At 54.5% G+C, this 16,006-nt stretch overlaps 4 protein-coding genes across 4 annotated transcripts; 2 read left to right on the top strand and 2 right to left on the bottom strand.

The window, feature by feature from the left end:
• Positions 1-737: 737 nt before the first annotated feature.
• B0H65DRAFT_466667 (GTP-binding protein RHO-1 protein) lies at positions 738-2,480 on the bottom strand. Its single transcript, XM_062826868.1, has 5 exons — positions 1,973-2,480; positions 1,856-1,883; positions 1,434-1,631; positions 1,229-1,363; positions 738-1,128 (listed from the first exon to the last, which is right to left on the bottom strand). Exons 1-5 carry the CDS (start codon positions 2,041-2,043, stop codon positions 973-975), a joined length of 588 nt encoding a protein of 195 aa, XP_062682051.1. The 5' UTR covers positions 2,044-2,480; the 3' UTR covers positions 738-972.
• Positions 2,481-4,308: 1,828 nt separating this feature from the next.
• Positions 4,309-5,857, top strand: B0H65DRAFT_206044 (uncharacterized protein). Its single transcript, XM_062821866.1, has 2 exons — positions 4,309-4,914; positions 5,018-5,857. Exons 1-2 carry the CDS (start codon positions 4,453-4,455, stop codon positions 5,741-5,743), a joined length of 1,188 nt encoding a protein of 395 aa, XP_062682050.1. The 5' UTR covers positions 4,309-4,452; the 3' UTR covers positions 5,744-5,857.
• A 523-nt stretch (positions 5,858-6,380) lies between these two features.
• Positions 6,381-10,872, bottom strand: B0H65DRAFT_574319 (IKI3 family-domain-containing protein; the record flags this gene model as incomplete). The annotated part of the gene is made up of 3 exons (XM_062830580.1): positions 6,381-9,460; positions 9,519-10,567; positions 10,676-10,872. The coding sequence occupies 3 exons, from the start codon at positions 10,870-10,872 to the stop codon at positions 6,618-6,620; spliced, it is 4,089 nt and encodes a 1,362-aa protein (XP_062682049.1). The 3' UTR covers positions 6,381-6,617.
• A 1,767-nt stretch (positions 10,873-12,639) lies between these two features.
• B0H65DRAFT_205990 (uncharacterized protein) lies at positions 12,640-14,755 on the top strand. Its single transcript, XM_062821865.1, has one exon. The coding sequence runs from the start codon at positions 13,126-13,128 to the stop codon at positions 14,560-14,562; it is 1,437 nt and encodes a 478-aa protein (XP_062682048.1). The 5' UTR covers positions 12,640-13,125; the 3' UTR covers positions 14,563-14,755.
• The last annotated feature ends 1,251 nt before the right edge of the window (positions 14,756-16,006 follow it).

Raw genomic sequence — 16,006 nt, 5'->3', positions numbered from 1 at the left:
TGACCGAGTGACGATCTGGGTTCATAACTAGGTAGACCCTTGACAGGCATGACGTCCTTCATTCACGCAACTGTTTCACGTCTGAGTCTTGGGGTTGGCGGCCTCTCTCCTCTCCCCGCGGATTGTGATGACAGCGAAGGGATGACTACTGAACTTTGGACTGAAGATCAGACAAACGGGTTGAGGCAGGGGATGGGACAGGCGATGGTAGTTTGGGTATAAGATAGGTAACAGCAACTGTCGTCAACGGTCTATGGAAGTAGCAAGGACGTTCGGAAGTCGTCCAAACAATACGTAACATTCGATCTCAAATTCCCAATTTGAACCATGCAGCAGCAGCAGACAGAGACAGATAAACAAGAACGCGATAAAACTAGAAATTAATAACAGACAGGTAGACCCAGAGAGATACACGTGAGAGAGAGAGAGATAAGAGACAGACGCACGCGGGCAGTGACAGAGAAAGAGAGATAGAAGAGATGGGTAAGAGAGAAAGAGACGCGGCATGTGATTCCAGAAGAAACAAGAATATTGAACCGCAAAAACTCCTTTCTCCGTCTTTCTCTCTTTCCCTTTGCCGCCCTCAGGTGTCCGCCATTTGTGTATACATGAACACAACCCACGCACCCGTCCACGCCAGCCACACACACAGAAATAGTGGAAAGGAGTCCAGACCCAGTTATCCTCCCTAAATATCGAGTAGTAAGGCCCATAAGTATCCCCGAGATGCCAAGCCCCTCCCCATTTGCGCTCCCCACCCCTTTCTTCTTCTCTCTGTGAAATATTATCCGCTCGGTAGCAGCATTGACGGCGACATTGGCAGAGAATGATCAACTAAGGTGATTATTTCTTTCGCTTTGAAAACCGTTGCTTGATTACATATTGCGAGGCTATCCGGGGAGGGCTTGGTGCAGATGATGTTGTTCGTCGTGCGGTAGAAGTAAAAGCGTCTCTTTCAGAGCTGTGGTTCGTTTAGACCGAGCTCTTGCAGAGGCCCCTCTTCGTCTTTGTCTTCTTGAGAAGGGCGGCTCTTGTCGCGTTCTCGAACACCTCACGGACACCCTCGTTGGTCTTGGCCGAGCACTCGAGGTACTTGTGGGCGTTGATCCTCTTCCTCAGAGCCTCACCCTGTTGATAAGCGCGTTAGCATATGTATCCAAACAAGCGGGGGAAAGGGACTAGACACGAAACGGGCATCATCAGCCGCCTTTGTTTCAGCCTGACGTACCTCTTCGGGGGAAACGGGCTTCTGGCTGGTCTTGCGGAGCTCCTCGATGGTCTTGGGGTCGTGGCGCAAATCCTTCTTGCAACCGACGAGGATAATTGGGACGTCACGGCAGAAGTGGAGAACCTCAGAGTGCCACTGTTTTGATTGTTAGCAAATTGAAGCGTCAAAGAGCAGGGTGCGCCGAGCGGGCGGGCGGGATACTGACCTTCTCGGAAACGTTGTCGAGCGAATCGGGGGAGTCGATGGCGAAGCAGATCAAGACGACGTGAGAGTCGGGGTAGGACAGGGGACGGAGACGGTCATAATCCTCCTGACCAGCCGTATCCCATAGCGCGAGCTCGACGTGTCTGCCATCAACCTCGACATCGGCGACGTAGTTCTCGAAAACGGTAGGGACGTAGACCTGAGCGCAGACAGTTAGCTGGCTGAGCAGCGCTTATTCGGATGTGGATATGATGGCGATAAAGCGGGTGTTTCGAATTTGATGGCTTGATGATTTTATCGGGCTGGGGACATGTATCGTGTTTCTCGTTACGCGGGAATTGGCAGGAAAATGCGTGTTTCGTCAGGTAATAGGGGCGGTGATATGTAGATGGATGTCTGAGTCCCGACAAGTGCCTGACTTACCTCGGGGAAGGTTCCCTTGGAGAAGACGCTGGAGATTCGGTTAGCAAAAGGTAGCGATGGGGGGGAGCGGCGGTGACGACGACGCGCGCTGAGGATAGGGGAAGCGAATCGACATACATCAACAAACAGGTCTTGCCGCAGGCACCATCGCCAACGATGACGAGCTTTCGGCGGAGTTCAGCAGACATGGTGTCGGTTTGGTGGTTGTGTGAATAGGGGAGAGATTAAGATGGATAGTTGATTGTCGACGGTGCTTTATTGTCGACGGGTATGGAAAGGGCGGAGAGGGTATCACGCGGCCTGGAATTGGTCGATAAAAGATGCAAAATGGAAAAGGGAAGGAAAATCGAGATGGGGTGTTGGGTGGTTGTTGAAGGAGTCCTGACAAGTAGTGCCGCTGGACGTGGTGGTGGTGTGCTTGTGCTAAAGTTAAAGTTGCGAGTTGGTTGTTGTGACGGAGACGGAGACGGGGAACGGAGACGGGGGGACCACCAGATAGCCAGGTGCGGGTGCCAGGTGCAGGACTCCCACGGGCAAGATTGGAAGAGGGTGGAAACCTCAGCCAGCGAACCAGGGCAGTCAGACGGGAGGTGGAGGGCAGTGGGTGGTGAGCGAGGCAGTGGGCAGCCCCAGGACTCCTAGGTAAGGCAGGCCAGGCACAGGCCAGGGCGCTTCGTCTTTACAGTTCATTACACACACAGAGGCAGTGGAGGCAGGCAGCAGAATACCCCATCACTTGTACAGGAGCCCGGTAGGGGGTTGCGAGGCCGAGACGAGCCAAGAGCAAAGGCCAGACAAGGGGAGTGCCGGGTTGATGTGAGTGGCCGGTTGGAGGCGGGAGCGTTCTGGAGCGCGATGTGAGTGGCCCGATCCTCAACAAGCGGTACGTACCGAACCCCAGCTACAGTTAATCTTGTCACTTTACTAAATGTAATTCTCGCTGTTTGCACGCGAAAAGAGAGGTGATTTGGTGATATTGCAGTGGACCGACGTTGAAATCGTCGCCGTCATGTTCGTTCCAGTTCCCCCTTTTCACTACCCCGGACTTGTCCCAAAAGGCTAATAAGGCCATCTCCCGACACGACTCTCGACCTTTTTTCTTTTAGGTCAACGACAAGCGCAAAAGTGCACGGTGGGGACTGGCCAAATTACCACTTTGATGGCCATCAGACATCCATACCGCAGTAGTTGGACACCCGACACGCTGCGCTGGCTCGGCTGGCTGTCGATCAAAGGGGGAAGCACGCGCTGCTGCCGTGGCCCCAGGATTTTACCTTAGTAGAGCAGGCGAGGCTCCAGCGTGGTCCAGTGGGCGGCGGCGATAACTGCTAATCTCCAGACTGCCCAGAACCCCTGAACGCCAAAAGAAACAGGCACAGTGCGTCGTGGGCCTCTTCCTTCCGGTCGCCTTTTTTGGGTTTCTAGGTAATTTCTGTCTCGGGCATTGTCAGGGTCCAAGACTCTCTTGAAAGAAGCGAACATGGCGGATACACTACACTATACCCCATTTCACCTGGCTGTCATCACAGATATATACCAAGAGACGGCCCGGATAACACACGCGGTGACCCAGCTGGACCAGTTGGAGATGAGAGCGGTCAGCAAAGTGTCGGTGCCTCTGTTGAATTGCGAACATCTCGGTTGCCATGTCATACACAGTCAGTGAGCTTGTTGACTTGATGGATGACGAGACGAAACGGGATAGGAGAGGCTGGAGAACGAATCCCCCGTCAGCTGCCACCCGTCATCCGTCAGCCGTCAACAGTCAAACCGCCATGGTGCCAGATGTCAAACGATAAGTCCTACCTTATCCCGTCCATCATGGTTCCAAAAAGTCCTACCCGTCACTCTGCATCATTCGATTGTCCAAATTGTCCGGGGCTGGGAGATGCCATCCAGTGCCATCCCATTGAGACTTTGAGAGGAATTTCCATCTGGATGCGGGACCCACTCATGCCCGGGCTGCACCGCCTGTCGGCTGAGGTACCTTCAACATTCCATGCCGGCGAGTTGGATGTTGGAGTGCTCCCGGTCGGGCATAAACATTGATATCTTCACTTTCAGTCGCTCAGCATGATTAGATCGGGTTGAGGAACAAGACTGTCAAATTCAACTTACCTACCTCAGCCACATCGCACGAACAGGTCGGGTACTTGCAACCTAGGTACTGTCTTATACGATAACGATAATTCGATGCGATAAGCTTCTCCGCTACAGCAGTACATCTGCCAGCCGTCAAGCCAGACATATCAGCTGGCAGGACAAAGAAAAACACGGGTCGAGCAAAAGCGAACGGGGCCAGGAACATGCACGCGTGGAAACCCTGGACCCTGGTACGTACCCTCGTACCGCCGGCCGGACCCGCTACACTTTTTGATCGTTCGGCGGGACCGCAAAGCCGCAAAGTGGAAGCGACTCGGACCTCAACGGCGCCGCGGGACTACTGAGAAATCGACTTCCAGATTCAAGACGGACCCGACCTGCCCCGGACCCCGCGACCGCCCGACTCCCCGCGCTCCGCCCATCCGCTCATCTCCTCCGGCCTCCTCCTCCTCCAGATACCCCAGCGCCGGACACACACACACACATACACAACCATGGACAAGCTGCTGCGGCGTGTGCGCATGGCCGAGGGCATGGTTGCTCGCCGCGCCCAGCGCAAGAACGCCCTCCTGAAGCGCATTACCGAGAGAACCCAGAACAAGAAGAACGGTGAAGTCTTCACCGAAGCCATTCAACAACGGAAGGCCGCCATCGAGGCTCGCAATGAGGACTGGATGTTGGGTCCCCTCGCTCCCCGCCGCGAACTCGGCGAGATAACGCTGAGTAGCGGAAACTACTACGGCTCCGTCTCCCCCACCCGTGCCCTGCTCGAGAACGAGGTCTCGGAAGAGGAGAGGAAGGCCCGCGTTGCCTGGTGCGGTTCTCCCAAATTCGTCTGCATTGCCCCCGGCGACCGCGTCGTGGTCATCGAAGGCCACCACAAGGACCTTATCGGCACCATCGAGAAGCTCAACACCCGGAACATGACAGTAGAGATCCAAGCAGAGAAACTCAAAGTGAGCCCGTCCAACCATGCCAACCTCGCTGTTGCCTTGCTTGTCTTGTTTATGTGCATCATCGTAGATATAAATGCTCACCACATGTTGTCCCCCCCTCCAGACAAACACGACCGTACCCAACTTCATGATGGAAGGCTCCGACAAGCCCGTCACCCAAATCTACGCCCGCCTGCCCATCTCCTCCGTGCGTCTCGTCCACCCGCTCAAGGACCCCCAGACGGGCGAGTACCGGGACGTGATCATCCGCGAGCTGCGCCCGCGCGACATCGTGCACGACCGGCCCACGCGCACCCGTAGCATGCGCCGTTTCGTCCCCGGCGAGAACATCATCATCCCGTGGCCCAAGCAGGAACCCATCAAGCGCGAGGACCAACCGGCCGACACGCTGCGCATCGACCTGGACGAGAAGACGTACGTGCCCACTCTGTTCCGCCCGCCCGCGCCCCAGCAGGTCCTCGACGAGCTCCGCAACAAGTACTCCATCTTCCGCACCCGTCATACGCCCGAGTACATCGCCCAGAAGGAGCAGGAGGAGCAGGAGAAGGAGGCCAAGAAGTCGGCGGCCAAGGCTATGCTCACCCCCGTCCAGGAGTATAACCGGAAGCAGCGCGAGCTTCGTCGTGCTCGTGGCCAGCCGGTATTGACTGAGGAGATGCTGGCGAAGATTGGCCAGGTTGTTGCGAGGAATAAGCTCGGACAGCAGGCCGGGCCCCAGCCCAAGGTGAAGGAGGAGACGGTGGCACAGATCGAGAAGGCGGTTGAGCAGTTATCGCTTGGTGGGGAGGATGCGACTACTACAACGAGCCCTGAGCAACCAAAGGTTTAAAGGGTGGGGGTTTGAATAGGAAGTGTGGATGTGGAGTGTCCCCTGGACCATAAGGATTCCTTCCCAAGAAGCATTCAGTGCAAAAGAAGCTGAGAAATGCTTGTATTGAGTGCAGAAGAGGAATAAATGGGGAGGAAACTGTGACAGGTCAAAAATGGGCAGTTCCAACTTTGTGTGTGTGTATTTTTAGTGTATATGGTCAAAAAGGTATACAAAATGCATTTGGGTCAGATCAAAAAGGGGCATCGGATGGACGGAGATATGAGAAACTTCAAGTTAGGTGTTATGTGGCAGGTGTATAGAGGACCAAAGGCCCAGAATCTCACACCAAATCGATATAGTTCTTGATCAGATTTCTGTGCCTCCAACCGCAAGCCTGGAGAATGTTGAACACAATACAACTCGGGGAATGGTATCAGCCGGACTTACGCAATATTCCGCTGCGACAATGGGTTCGACTGGGTGGGCATTTCATAAGCGTTTCCTATATCCCTAACACAGGCAAGAAGATTAACACTCTTCATCCCTCATCGTGAACTCGATGCGGCCGGGGAAAAAGGCCCATGTTCACTCCAAGTTTATGCTCCCTCAACCCTCTCTCACGGCAAAAAGGCACATACGGCTGTGAAGAAAAGGGGCATTCTAACACTTTTCACTTCTTTTGTTTTGTTCTCTATCGTACTTTTCAAACAACCTACCTACCATATCTAGTCCAGCACAAATTTCAACATCTTTCTCCTTCTTTTTTTTTCCGACTCCAACTTTTCAACCGTTTCCTCCATCAACAACAACTCAACCCCCTTTTACTTTTCATGCTTTTCCCCATCCATCTATTCCATCCATCCACCCATTCCAACCACACCCCCTTCTTCCCTTAACGACCACCCAACAAACTCAACCTCTCAAACTTCTTCACCACCGGCTTCCCCACTCCCCTCCTCATAGCCTCAATACTATCCGCCAAAACCGCATCACCACCCGTCGGTCTCCAATCGGCACCCTCCCAATCACCCCCACCATTTTCTCCCCCTTCGTGCTGTCCACCCTGCTGCTGCCCCTGCTGCGCAGGCCAAACCTCCCCCACAGCCCTTTCACACCCCTCCACAACCTCCATCATCAACCCCTCCACCGCCCTCGCCCTCTCGCTCATCCCCCTCCTCACCAGCGCGCACACCAATCTCTCCACCTCCTGTCTCGCTGACCCTTCCACTCTTTCAACCAATCTCCTCACACTATTAACCAGATACTCCTCCTCGTAAACCGTCCCCTTCCTTCCCCTGGCACGTTTCTTCTCCTCTCTCTTGCGGTTCTTGCTCGTGGCGCGGGAGACGTTGGAGGCCACGGTCCCCGTGACTTGCGAGCCCTTGCCGGTGTAGCGAGTAAACAAAGAGGCGGAGGTTGAGACTCTCGACGAAGCGGCTACCGAAATATCGTCGGGGATGTCGCCTGCGGCTCCGGCGCCGGTGCGCTGGCCAAAGGGGTTTTCCCCCTCGTAAAAAGCCAAGGGATCCTCGGCGGCCTTGAGGCGGAGTTCGGCGATGCGGGGGACTTGGGCTTTTGATTGGGATTTACAGTCGGCGAGGAACTCGGTTGAGGAGCTAAAAGCGTCGAGGAGGCCTGGGTCTAGATGAGATTCGAGGAGTTCGGGGCGGGAGTGCAGGGAGATAAGACGGAAGGCGTCGGCGAAGAGGTAGCCTTTGCAGAGGGCTGAAATGGCGGAGGGGAGAGAAGATAAGTGCTCGGCTTGGATGGTGGCGACGGCGGCCCAGTCCTTGGCTTCGCGGAGGGCGTCGGCGAGGGTGGAGGCGATTTCTTGTCGCTGGTCGGGAGAGAGAGAAGGGTCGAGGGAGGAGGTGAAGAGGCATTCGCGCCACGAGGAGGTGCCGGCTTTGAGGTAGCATTCAGTTGCAGCTGGGTAGTCGCCTAGGGACTCGTAGGCCAAGCCGGCGTCGCGGAACTTGGAGAGGGAGCGGAGGTGGGCGGCGTAGAGGGCGGTGATGGTGCGGAGAGGGGTGGGTTCGTTCCGGTAGAGAGCGAGGGCGGAGGGGTAGAGTTGGTGTTTGATGATGTAGGACTCGACTTCCTCGGAGTAAGTGTTGGCGATCAGCCGGAGGTGGGTTAGCGCCTTCTCGTGGTGCGAGAGGTGGTCGTCGATGGTGAATTGTCGGCGCAGAGGGTCCATCTTGTGCAGGGACTGGATGAAGGGGAGGTATTCACGCGGATCACGCTGGGATTGCTGGGCAACCAGGAGAGTCAGCTCGAGGTTGTAGAGCGAGAGGGCGTGGTCGTAGAGCTTGTTGATGTCGACCAGGAAGCAGATGTGCTCGACTGCGCGCTCGGCTAGGGCTTCGTCTTCTTCCATAAGGGAGGCGACGACCTGCAGACCGTCCGAGAGGGCGGGAGGGTTCTTGCAGACGTGAGCGGTGATGATGTTTTGCAGGTTGGCGTTCTTCTTGGCCTTCAAGCTGTGCAGGACGGCGTCGCAGATGGTGTTGATCTTGCTGGCCTTGGGGGCAGTGGTCAGGGCCGGCTGAGTGGTGGCTGTGACGACGCCGGCCTTGGTGTTGCGGTACATGGTTTGCGTAACATCCTCTTCCTTGAGTGTAGACAGGAACAGGTCAATGTCGGCTGCGTTCTTGACCTGATCAAGGAAGAGACCGACGTTTTCAAGGAACTGCTCCGGCCGGTGATCGTAGAGAAGGTTCATGTCCACACGCTGGGTGCGGCATGTGGCAAAGGCAGCACCATACTCCTTCTGCTCGACCAGTTGTCTGATACCAGCTAGGACCATGGCACGGGGGTAGATGGTCTCAAGATTACCGCGAGGCATCTGGAGCACGATGCTCATCCTGGAAGGCATAGCCGTGACGAGGCGACCTCCCCGTTCAATGCTTCTGCAACGCTCATCGGTCTCAGGATCATCTAGAGGCACGTCGAGTTCGTCAACATTGGCCGTCAAGTGGATGAACTTGACAAAGTGATTGCTGGTCGTGTAGATGAGATGCTTGTCAGTGACGACGAAAGACGTGCAACTCTTCACCAACTGGCGAGAGTTGGCGTAAAGATGGCCATTCCTGGACAGACCAAAAGCGATGAACTGGTCTTCAAAGGTTGTGTAGGTGGCCCACGGAAGGAGAGTAGGAAACTTGCCCAGCACAGTCTCGCCCGTCTCCACGGAGACCCGGGTAATGTTGCCCTGGCGATCTTGAACGATTGTGCCATCCTCGACCGATGTTTCATCAGCAGAAGTGAGAGTGACAGCCTGCAGACCAACGCCAACTTCACCCAGCATCAGTTCCTCGTTAAAGTCCCAACCGGTAATCTGCAGGTGGAAATCATCCAGCGAGAGTACCTGGACCTGGAAAGGAGCCGAGAAGGCGATCTGTAGCTGACACTTGTTCTCAAAGCTGTCAAGCGGGATAGTCTTGAGCAACTTGGGAGCGGCACGACGACCAGCAGGACCCTGCTTTTCAAGGGCAAAGAGGTGCATGCCCTTTTGGTGCAAGACAGCCATCTGGGAAGCGTCCTTGGAGAAGGCAATGTCCGTTACGGGGTAGTCCACCTCGATGTCGTAAAGGGCCATAGGAGGGGGGACGTTGGCGGTTTGGAAAGGAGTAAACTTGATGGTGCGTCCGTCGATGACTGCAACATCGCCCATACCGCCGCACATGGGACCACGGGCAATGGCCAGGATATATTCGAACCAAACCGCTCTTTCTGTAAACATGTAAGCTTGGGAACAAAGGTGCTGGAGAAAAAAGGTGTTGGTACATACCCGGAGCAGCTACGGCGAAAAGAAGCGGCTTCTCAGCGTGCCACGAAAACCAAGGGAGTGGTGTCCAGCGGCTTTCAGCAGCCCGAGCCTGAGAAGACTGCTGCTCCGCGGCGGCGAGCTGGGCATAATCGGCGGCGCACAAAGGAAGCTCCTGCTTCAAATACCAGTGATAGTTACCCATGGTATACAGTTGCACCCTATCTCTCATAATGACGGCGAGGACAGTCGAGTCCGCGTTCCACTCGAGCGCCAAGTCCTCCGCAGCCTCTGGTTGGTCCTGGGGGATCTGGAGCGTGAACTGCCCGTGTCTGAGCCCGTTTCTCTCGAAGAAGACGACATCGACACGTTGATCAGACCCAGAAAAACGCTGGATGCCAGCCATCAGGTTACCCTCAGGCCGCCAGCTGAGACTGCCCTCCAGACCATCGACCGGCTCGCTGACGCTGTCCAGCTCGCCATCGCGGTTGTACACGCGGATTACTCTCCGCCCGCCGCTCTCTTGAGAGAAGAAGTTGACAGCGACATAGGCGCCGTCGCCCCGCCAGCTGATGCTGCATTTTTGGAGGTTGTCGTTGGCGCTGAGTCGGCCCTCGTCCACCTTCTCCGGGATGGTAGGGTCGCGGAGCGCCTTGGCCTTGGCGCCCCTGCCCTGGAACTGCGTCTCCTTCTTACCCCATCCGACGGAGACGTGCTTGGAGAGCCTGAGGTCGTCCTCGGTCATGGTGGCGGAGGTGATGACGTCGAAGGTGCGGCTCATGAAGAGGACTTTGGCGTCGCCGGTGGCTACGATGAGGAGTTCCTCGTCGGGAGACCAGCGAGCGCCGGCGACGGACGGCTCGAGGGTGCCGACTATCTCGACGTGAGCCTCACCTTCACTGCCGTAGTCGTCCCCCTCGGACTCGGTGACGGTGATAATGTCACCGCCGGCCATGATGACGCAAGTGGTGAGGGTGTCGGGGAAGTAGTGCAGACTCTTGATGATGTCTGGCTCTTCGCCATTCTGTCTGAGGACGGGCGCGGCATCCCATGATGCTACGAGTTTGGATTCACTATAGGAGAATTATACGGGTGTCTTAGCTTTTGTTTCTATCCATGAATGATGACTGAACTACAGATACATAATATGATGCTGTTTAAGTGTTGTGTGAAGGTCTTACAGGTTCGAAGGTTCAGAGCCGGAGTCCTTCACGAGCCTCACCAGCTCGACTCGGGGGAAGTCTTGGGTAGGGCCATGAGCAAGGATAATCTCATCGCGGGATACGTCCCAGCAGGAAGCCGAGATGGATCTGGAGGGCAGGGGTTGTTCTTGACCCGGCTTGTATGCGCCGTGCCCGATGTTGCGCAGATTCCGCATTGCAGCAGCCGATATGTGTCAATGCCTATTCTCTACCTAAACAATGCTGCTTCAATACAGCTGGGCCGAGGGTAGGAAGTATGGGCCTGATGGGGTACCTAGAGGTTGTATCGGAACTAGTGTCAGATTCACGGCCAGCCTTGGTGTTGATGCATGAACGGATGTGGTTCGACTAAAAGGGAAAGGGTGAAGTCAGAGATTTTGGAGATCTGAACCCCTAGAGATCGTGTAAGAGGGTCATATGGTCGTATTGTTCGGAAATTTTCGGCGGTTCAAAGACTGCCAACGACGACACCATCTCAAAGTGAAAATTGGAAAAAAAGATAAGAGAATGGTTGGGTGGCAGTTACATGTGAACGAAAGCTATCCGAAGCTTTTGCATTATGTGGGCATGAAGTAGAGGTATGTAAGGGCAGGATGAGCAAGTGTGTATGTGCAGTGAATGTGCATAGGGTGTGGTGAAGTGTAGTAGTGTCTTCTGCAAGGTGAAGCTTGATGTTTGGTATCACCAACCTTGATAGAACTGTGTTTGTGGTGTAGCGAATCGATAAGCAAAGAGGTAGAGGGGAATCAAAGAAACTCAGTTACCTACCAGTTAGAAAAGCCCTATAGATGTCTCAAGAGGTTGACTCTGAGTGGTGAGCTTTCAAAGTCTCACAAGTCCAGTGACCAATTTGATAGACCAGTCAAATGCAGCCCTGTCACTTTCAAGCAGTGAGTGGAAAGAGGGGTTCAGGTTGTCGATGTTTCTTTGCAGCAGCAGCTTCGATGTGGAAGTGCCCAATTACCCCTCTTTTTTTCTGTTCTTTCCGCTTTTCAGTTGCAGTTGCAGGGAGCGACAGTTTCTTTCGGTTCGAGTTGCAGTTTCCTGTTCGACTCGAATCGTTTTCGGAATTTCACACTTTTTTCGCCCCTTCCAATGATTGGACGAATCGCAGTCGAGAACGCGCCTGTTGCGGATCTGGTCTTCTCTGGGCAGTGGGCTTGAGTAGGCAGATCCGGGGTTGGTCTACCGCTTTTTTTCATTCAACTCGGATTTATCCCCACACTATTTTGGCCAATTATGTGGTTTGCTGGGCTGCATGCCCCGTTGAGTCGTCAGCATGCAAGTCCTTCACCAGATGTGATTGGCTGTACAACGTGAGGATAAATCCGACGGGAATGGAAAAAAGCGGTAGTTGGGCTGGACTGGTCGAATTAACTTCCGACGCAACCAAGGGTTCGTAAAATGGAAACGGTCACTCGATCGAAAGATGGTGTTTTGACTGCGGTGGTATTGGAGACGCAGAGACGACAGTAAATCCAGTTTGGAGCAACAGGAACTGGCCGAAAAACGTCTGATATCGGAAGCGAGCCTCTGCAGTGCTACAGGTAGCCGCCGTTGAATGCCTTGATATGTAAGTTGATATACACCGGTAGCCAGGAACAGTCACTGGCAGTCACTGACAGCAGTGTTTTTGGGTATCACAACAGCAGGAACAGCAAGGGAGATATGCAGCTTCAATCTCAAGAGGAAGCAGGAAAACGTCTGCCGTAGGTATCGAGGTACCGCGACAGACTGCAGTGCAATGTGTGGCTGTTATGTACTCGGTACTTCAATCAAGTCAAGGTCCAGAAGCTTTGACGGTGGCGCCACTACAGCTTGAATCTGACCAATCGCAGAGCATCGCGGTCTGCGCTCGGCATACGAACGAACGACCATCGAACCAAACCAAGACGGGAATACTGTATCGTTGGTAACAAATAAAAACAAATAAATAAACAGGGCAATTCCATTCATCTTTTGACCTTTCCATCCATCACCCAAGCCTTTTAGACTCTACACTACTTTGACTAGTAGCAGTAGCCAACAAGCGAGACGCGAGAAACGAGGCGAAACCGACCGGACGAACTCGGCTTTACATCTCGGTATTGCATGCTAGTTGCTAGTATCCAGATCTGCACTGGCCTCACACTGGCATCGTCCAAACTCTCAAACATTTCCAATCTGATATTTATACCCAACCATCGGCCGACACATCACGGACGGGCCTCTTCTTTGCTTCATCTTACGTACTTCATACATCTAGGATATCTGGGATTGGCCCTGCTTGATACAACTGAGAGTGTCGTTCCTGTTCCTGGTCCCCGCGCCGCTCCATAACGTCAGGTTACACCGCTTGCTATCTGAATCACAGCTTCCCCGGATTCTTACCCCGGACTGTCACTTTTAACTTTTAACTTGCACAATCCATCCATCAATTTACCGTCATCATGGACGCGGCCTACAACCAGCACTCGCACGCCGCCCGGCGCAAGAACCGCTCCTCAACAAACCTCAACCACCTCTCCCTTGCTCCATTGACCTCCAAGCTTCCCATCGACAACGATGACTTCCTCGAGCAGTACCAACAGCAGTTCGAGCACGTATCCCACAGCACTTCCTACCTCCAGGGCAAATCCGCTCCATCTACCCCTCGTCTGATCTCCCATTCGCCAGGTCCCCACCCTGCCCGCGTCGCTACCATGACCGGCACCGGTATGAATCACTCACGCGGCAAGTCTGCTCCGGCCGCCGGGCTACCCAAGTCCAAGTCGACCACCCACCTCGGCAGCAAGAGCGGGGCCGCTTCCCCCACACACAAGCGCCGTAGTGCCGCCGCCGTCGCCGCCGACAACGAACGCAACTTATCCGACTGGCTCCTCCGCGCCGGCGCCCTCATCTCCACCGAGACCCGCGAGTCCAAGGGCCAATCATGGCTCGTATCCCGCGCCAGCTCGACCTCCCTGACCGGCCTGCACAACGCCGAAGAGGAGGCCTTTGAGCGAGAGCTCGCCCGCGAGCGCGAACTGCTCCTCCAAAACACCGCCGCCAACCAAATCGCCGGCATCGGTAGTCGCAACGTCTCCCGCAACGCCAGCCGGGCCGCCAGCCGCAACGCCTCGCGACGAGGCAGCCTGGTGATGACCACCGGCCACAGCACCAACATCATCGACGACGAGTACTACACCACCTCGCCCATCCACAGCCGTCTGGGCAGCCGCTCCCACAGCCGCACCGGCAGCCGAACCCAGCTCGCCCGCACCCCCAACGAGCGCCACGCCGCCCTCGAGCACAGCGCCGGCTACTTCCACCACCACGGCATGTACAACCACCAACACCACGAGGTGGGCATCACGGAAGAGGACGACGAGGACAACAACGGGCCCGGTCCGGACTTTGTCAACCTCGACGAGAAGCTCGAGCTGGCCCACTATAACCAGCAACAACTGCTGCTCGACAACGACGCCGCGGCCTCCATCGTCCAAGACGAGATCGCCGTCCGCCGCCTAGTCAAGGACCGCAACATCGGCTCCTGGTTCGGGCGCGTGCTAGGCGTCCAGCTGTTTGCCGTCGAGGAGGACGACGAGGAGGATTCCTCGGACTCTGACCGCGATGACGATGACGACGATCAACTGGCGTATGGTAGCAGACAGCACTCGGAGGGACAGTTGACGGAGGATGACGATGGGTCGACGACCGAGACGGACTCGTCAAGCGAGGACAGGAGGAGGCGGCCGCATGATAATCAGAGGAGGGAGCAGAGACGGTTTGAGGACGCACAGCTGTCGAAGCTGGTGGATGAGCGGGTGCCCCCGCCTAAGGAGGAGGGTGGGACGTGGCATGATGCTGCTTGGTTGTTGACTGTTGCTTCCAAGGTTATTTTCTGAGCGGATACGACATGCGGCTGCATATCAAAAGAAGAAGAGGATAATGAAGAAGAAAAGATACAGACGATGGTAATATAAAGCGGGAATGGAGTTCGGGTTGGCGGGTTTTGGGTTTATTCTGTCCTTCATACATATAGGGGGTTTTGTTTACTTGTCATCTCATGACTTGATTGGGTACGGTTGTCCTTTCGAAATACGAAGCTTCTATACACCACATGTTCTTGACCGGTGTTGGTTATCGTTGATAACCATATTGACCACATACTTCTTGAAGGGGGGTCTACCTATCAACCGGGATTCCATCAAGCATCGTTTATATAAACTCTTAACTTGAAGGTCAAGTGGCCCTTTTGGTATTTGCCCCTCAAGTTACCAGCATCCTTTCCATGTCTCCCGCCTTTATCATAGCCCATGATGACCCAAGCGGATCATATATACTCTTCCTTGTTGACGCTCATATACACGGACGATATGAACCCAAGGTCCTAGAGGTGTCTAGATACCACGCAGCTGTCACCAAGTTTCTACCCTTCCCTTGTCAAGGGTCTGTCTCGGTCTGGTCCCTAGTGTCCGGGCTACCAAGCATCTCATGTTCAAGTTCCCTCTGCCTCTATTATATAGACTCATCAGCTACCCACCCGTAATCAACCTCTTGAAAACCAAACACATTCAAGCCAGCCAGTGAGTCAGGGTATCTTACCTAGGGAAGAGGTACCTTCCCATCTCTTCCTTCCTTCCTTCCTTCCTTCCTTCCTCCCTCCCTCCCTCCCTCCCTCCTTCCCTGGTATTTCAGACTCGGACTGCAGTGTCTTCCTGTGTTCCTTCCATTCGGGGCCTGCAGCCCGGGCGTTCGCTGTCCGCCCAGGAGCATCTAAAGCGCAAGAAGAGGAAGTGGTCTGCTAAGTAACTTCCCTGTCCTCTTCCTCTTCCGAGCTCAAGGCCCGTCATCCATTTTGAATCTTTCCGTCATCTATATGTCTTCAATATCCCAAACCATTCAGTTCAGTCCTCCATCCACCTAAGTACCTTTCATACACAAACCTAGCTCAGTACTATTTGCGGTAGGTTAGGTTGGTTATTACACGGTTGCGTGTGTCTATCGATGTTTATTTCATTTCATGTCCAGGTTCATGTTAATATCTGTTGATACAGTCTAGTAGTGAGTTCCAGTTGAGCAAGGCAGAGGAGGTAGGTAGAGAGAGAATGCTAAAAAGTACGAACGGCGAACATGGCAATTTGTGTACTAGTAGTAGTGTAGAACCGCCAGCCAGTGTATAAGTGTACTACATTATTTGGTATATCTAGGTGTATATCTATCTATGTCATGATTGACAGAACATTGACACTATGGATGCCGTTCTGGCTGCGGCTTGGTTCTGGTTTTGGTTTCGGTTTTGGTTCTGGGTAGCGTCTCATAGGTAATAACGTAGCATGTCTCTCATGC

Source organism: Neurospora tetraspora, assembly GCF_033439725.1.
Source record: "Neurospora tetraspora strain CBS 560.94 chromosome Unknown B0H65scaffold_4, whole genome shotgun sequence".
Lineage (NCBI taxonomy): Eukaryota > Fungi > Ascomycota > Sordariomycetes > Sordariales > Sordariaceae > Neurospora > Neurospora tetraspora.
Note: the sequence above shows the minus strand (reverse complement) of the source record. Positions and strands in the feature narration are given on the sequence as shown.

Coding starts and splice junctions, on each gene's coding strand:
- B0H65DRAFT_206044 (XM_062821866.1), top strand. CDS start 4,453: ATGGACAAGCTGCTGCGGCGTGTGCGCATGGCCGAGGGCATGGTTGCT. Junction 4,915..5,017: donor TCCAAGCAGAGAAACTCAAA/GTGAGCCCGTCC, acceptor CCCCCCCTCCAG/ACAAACACGACCGTACCCAA.
- B0H65DRAFT_466667 (XM_062826868.1), bottom strand. CDS start 2,043: ATGTCTGCTGAACTCCGCCGAAAGCTCGTCATCGTTGGCGATGGTGCC. Junction 1,884..1,972: donor GGCAAGACCTGTTTGTTGAT/GTATGTCGATTC, acceptor CCGAATCTCCAG/CGTCTTCTCCAAGGGAACCT. Junction 1,632..1,855: donor CCAAGGGAACCTTCCCCGAG/GTAAGTCAGGCA, acceptor GTCTGCGCTCAG/GTCTACGTCCCTACCGTTTT.
- B0H65DRAFT_205990 (XM_062821865.1), top strand. CDS start 13,126: ATGGACGCGGCCTACAACCAGCACTCGCACGCCGCCCGGCGCAAGAAC.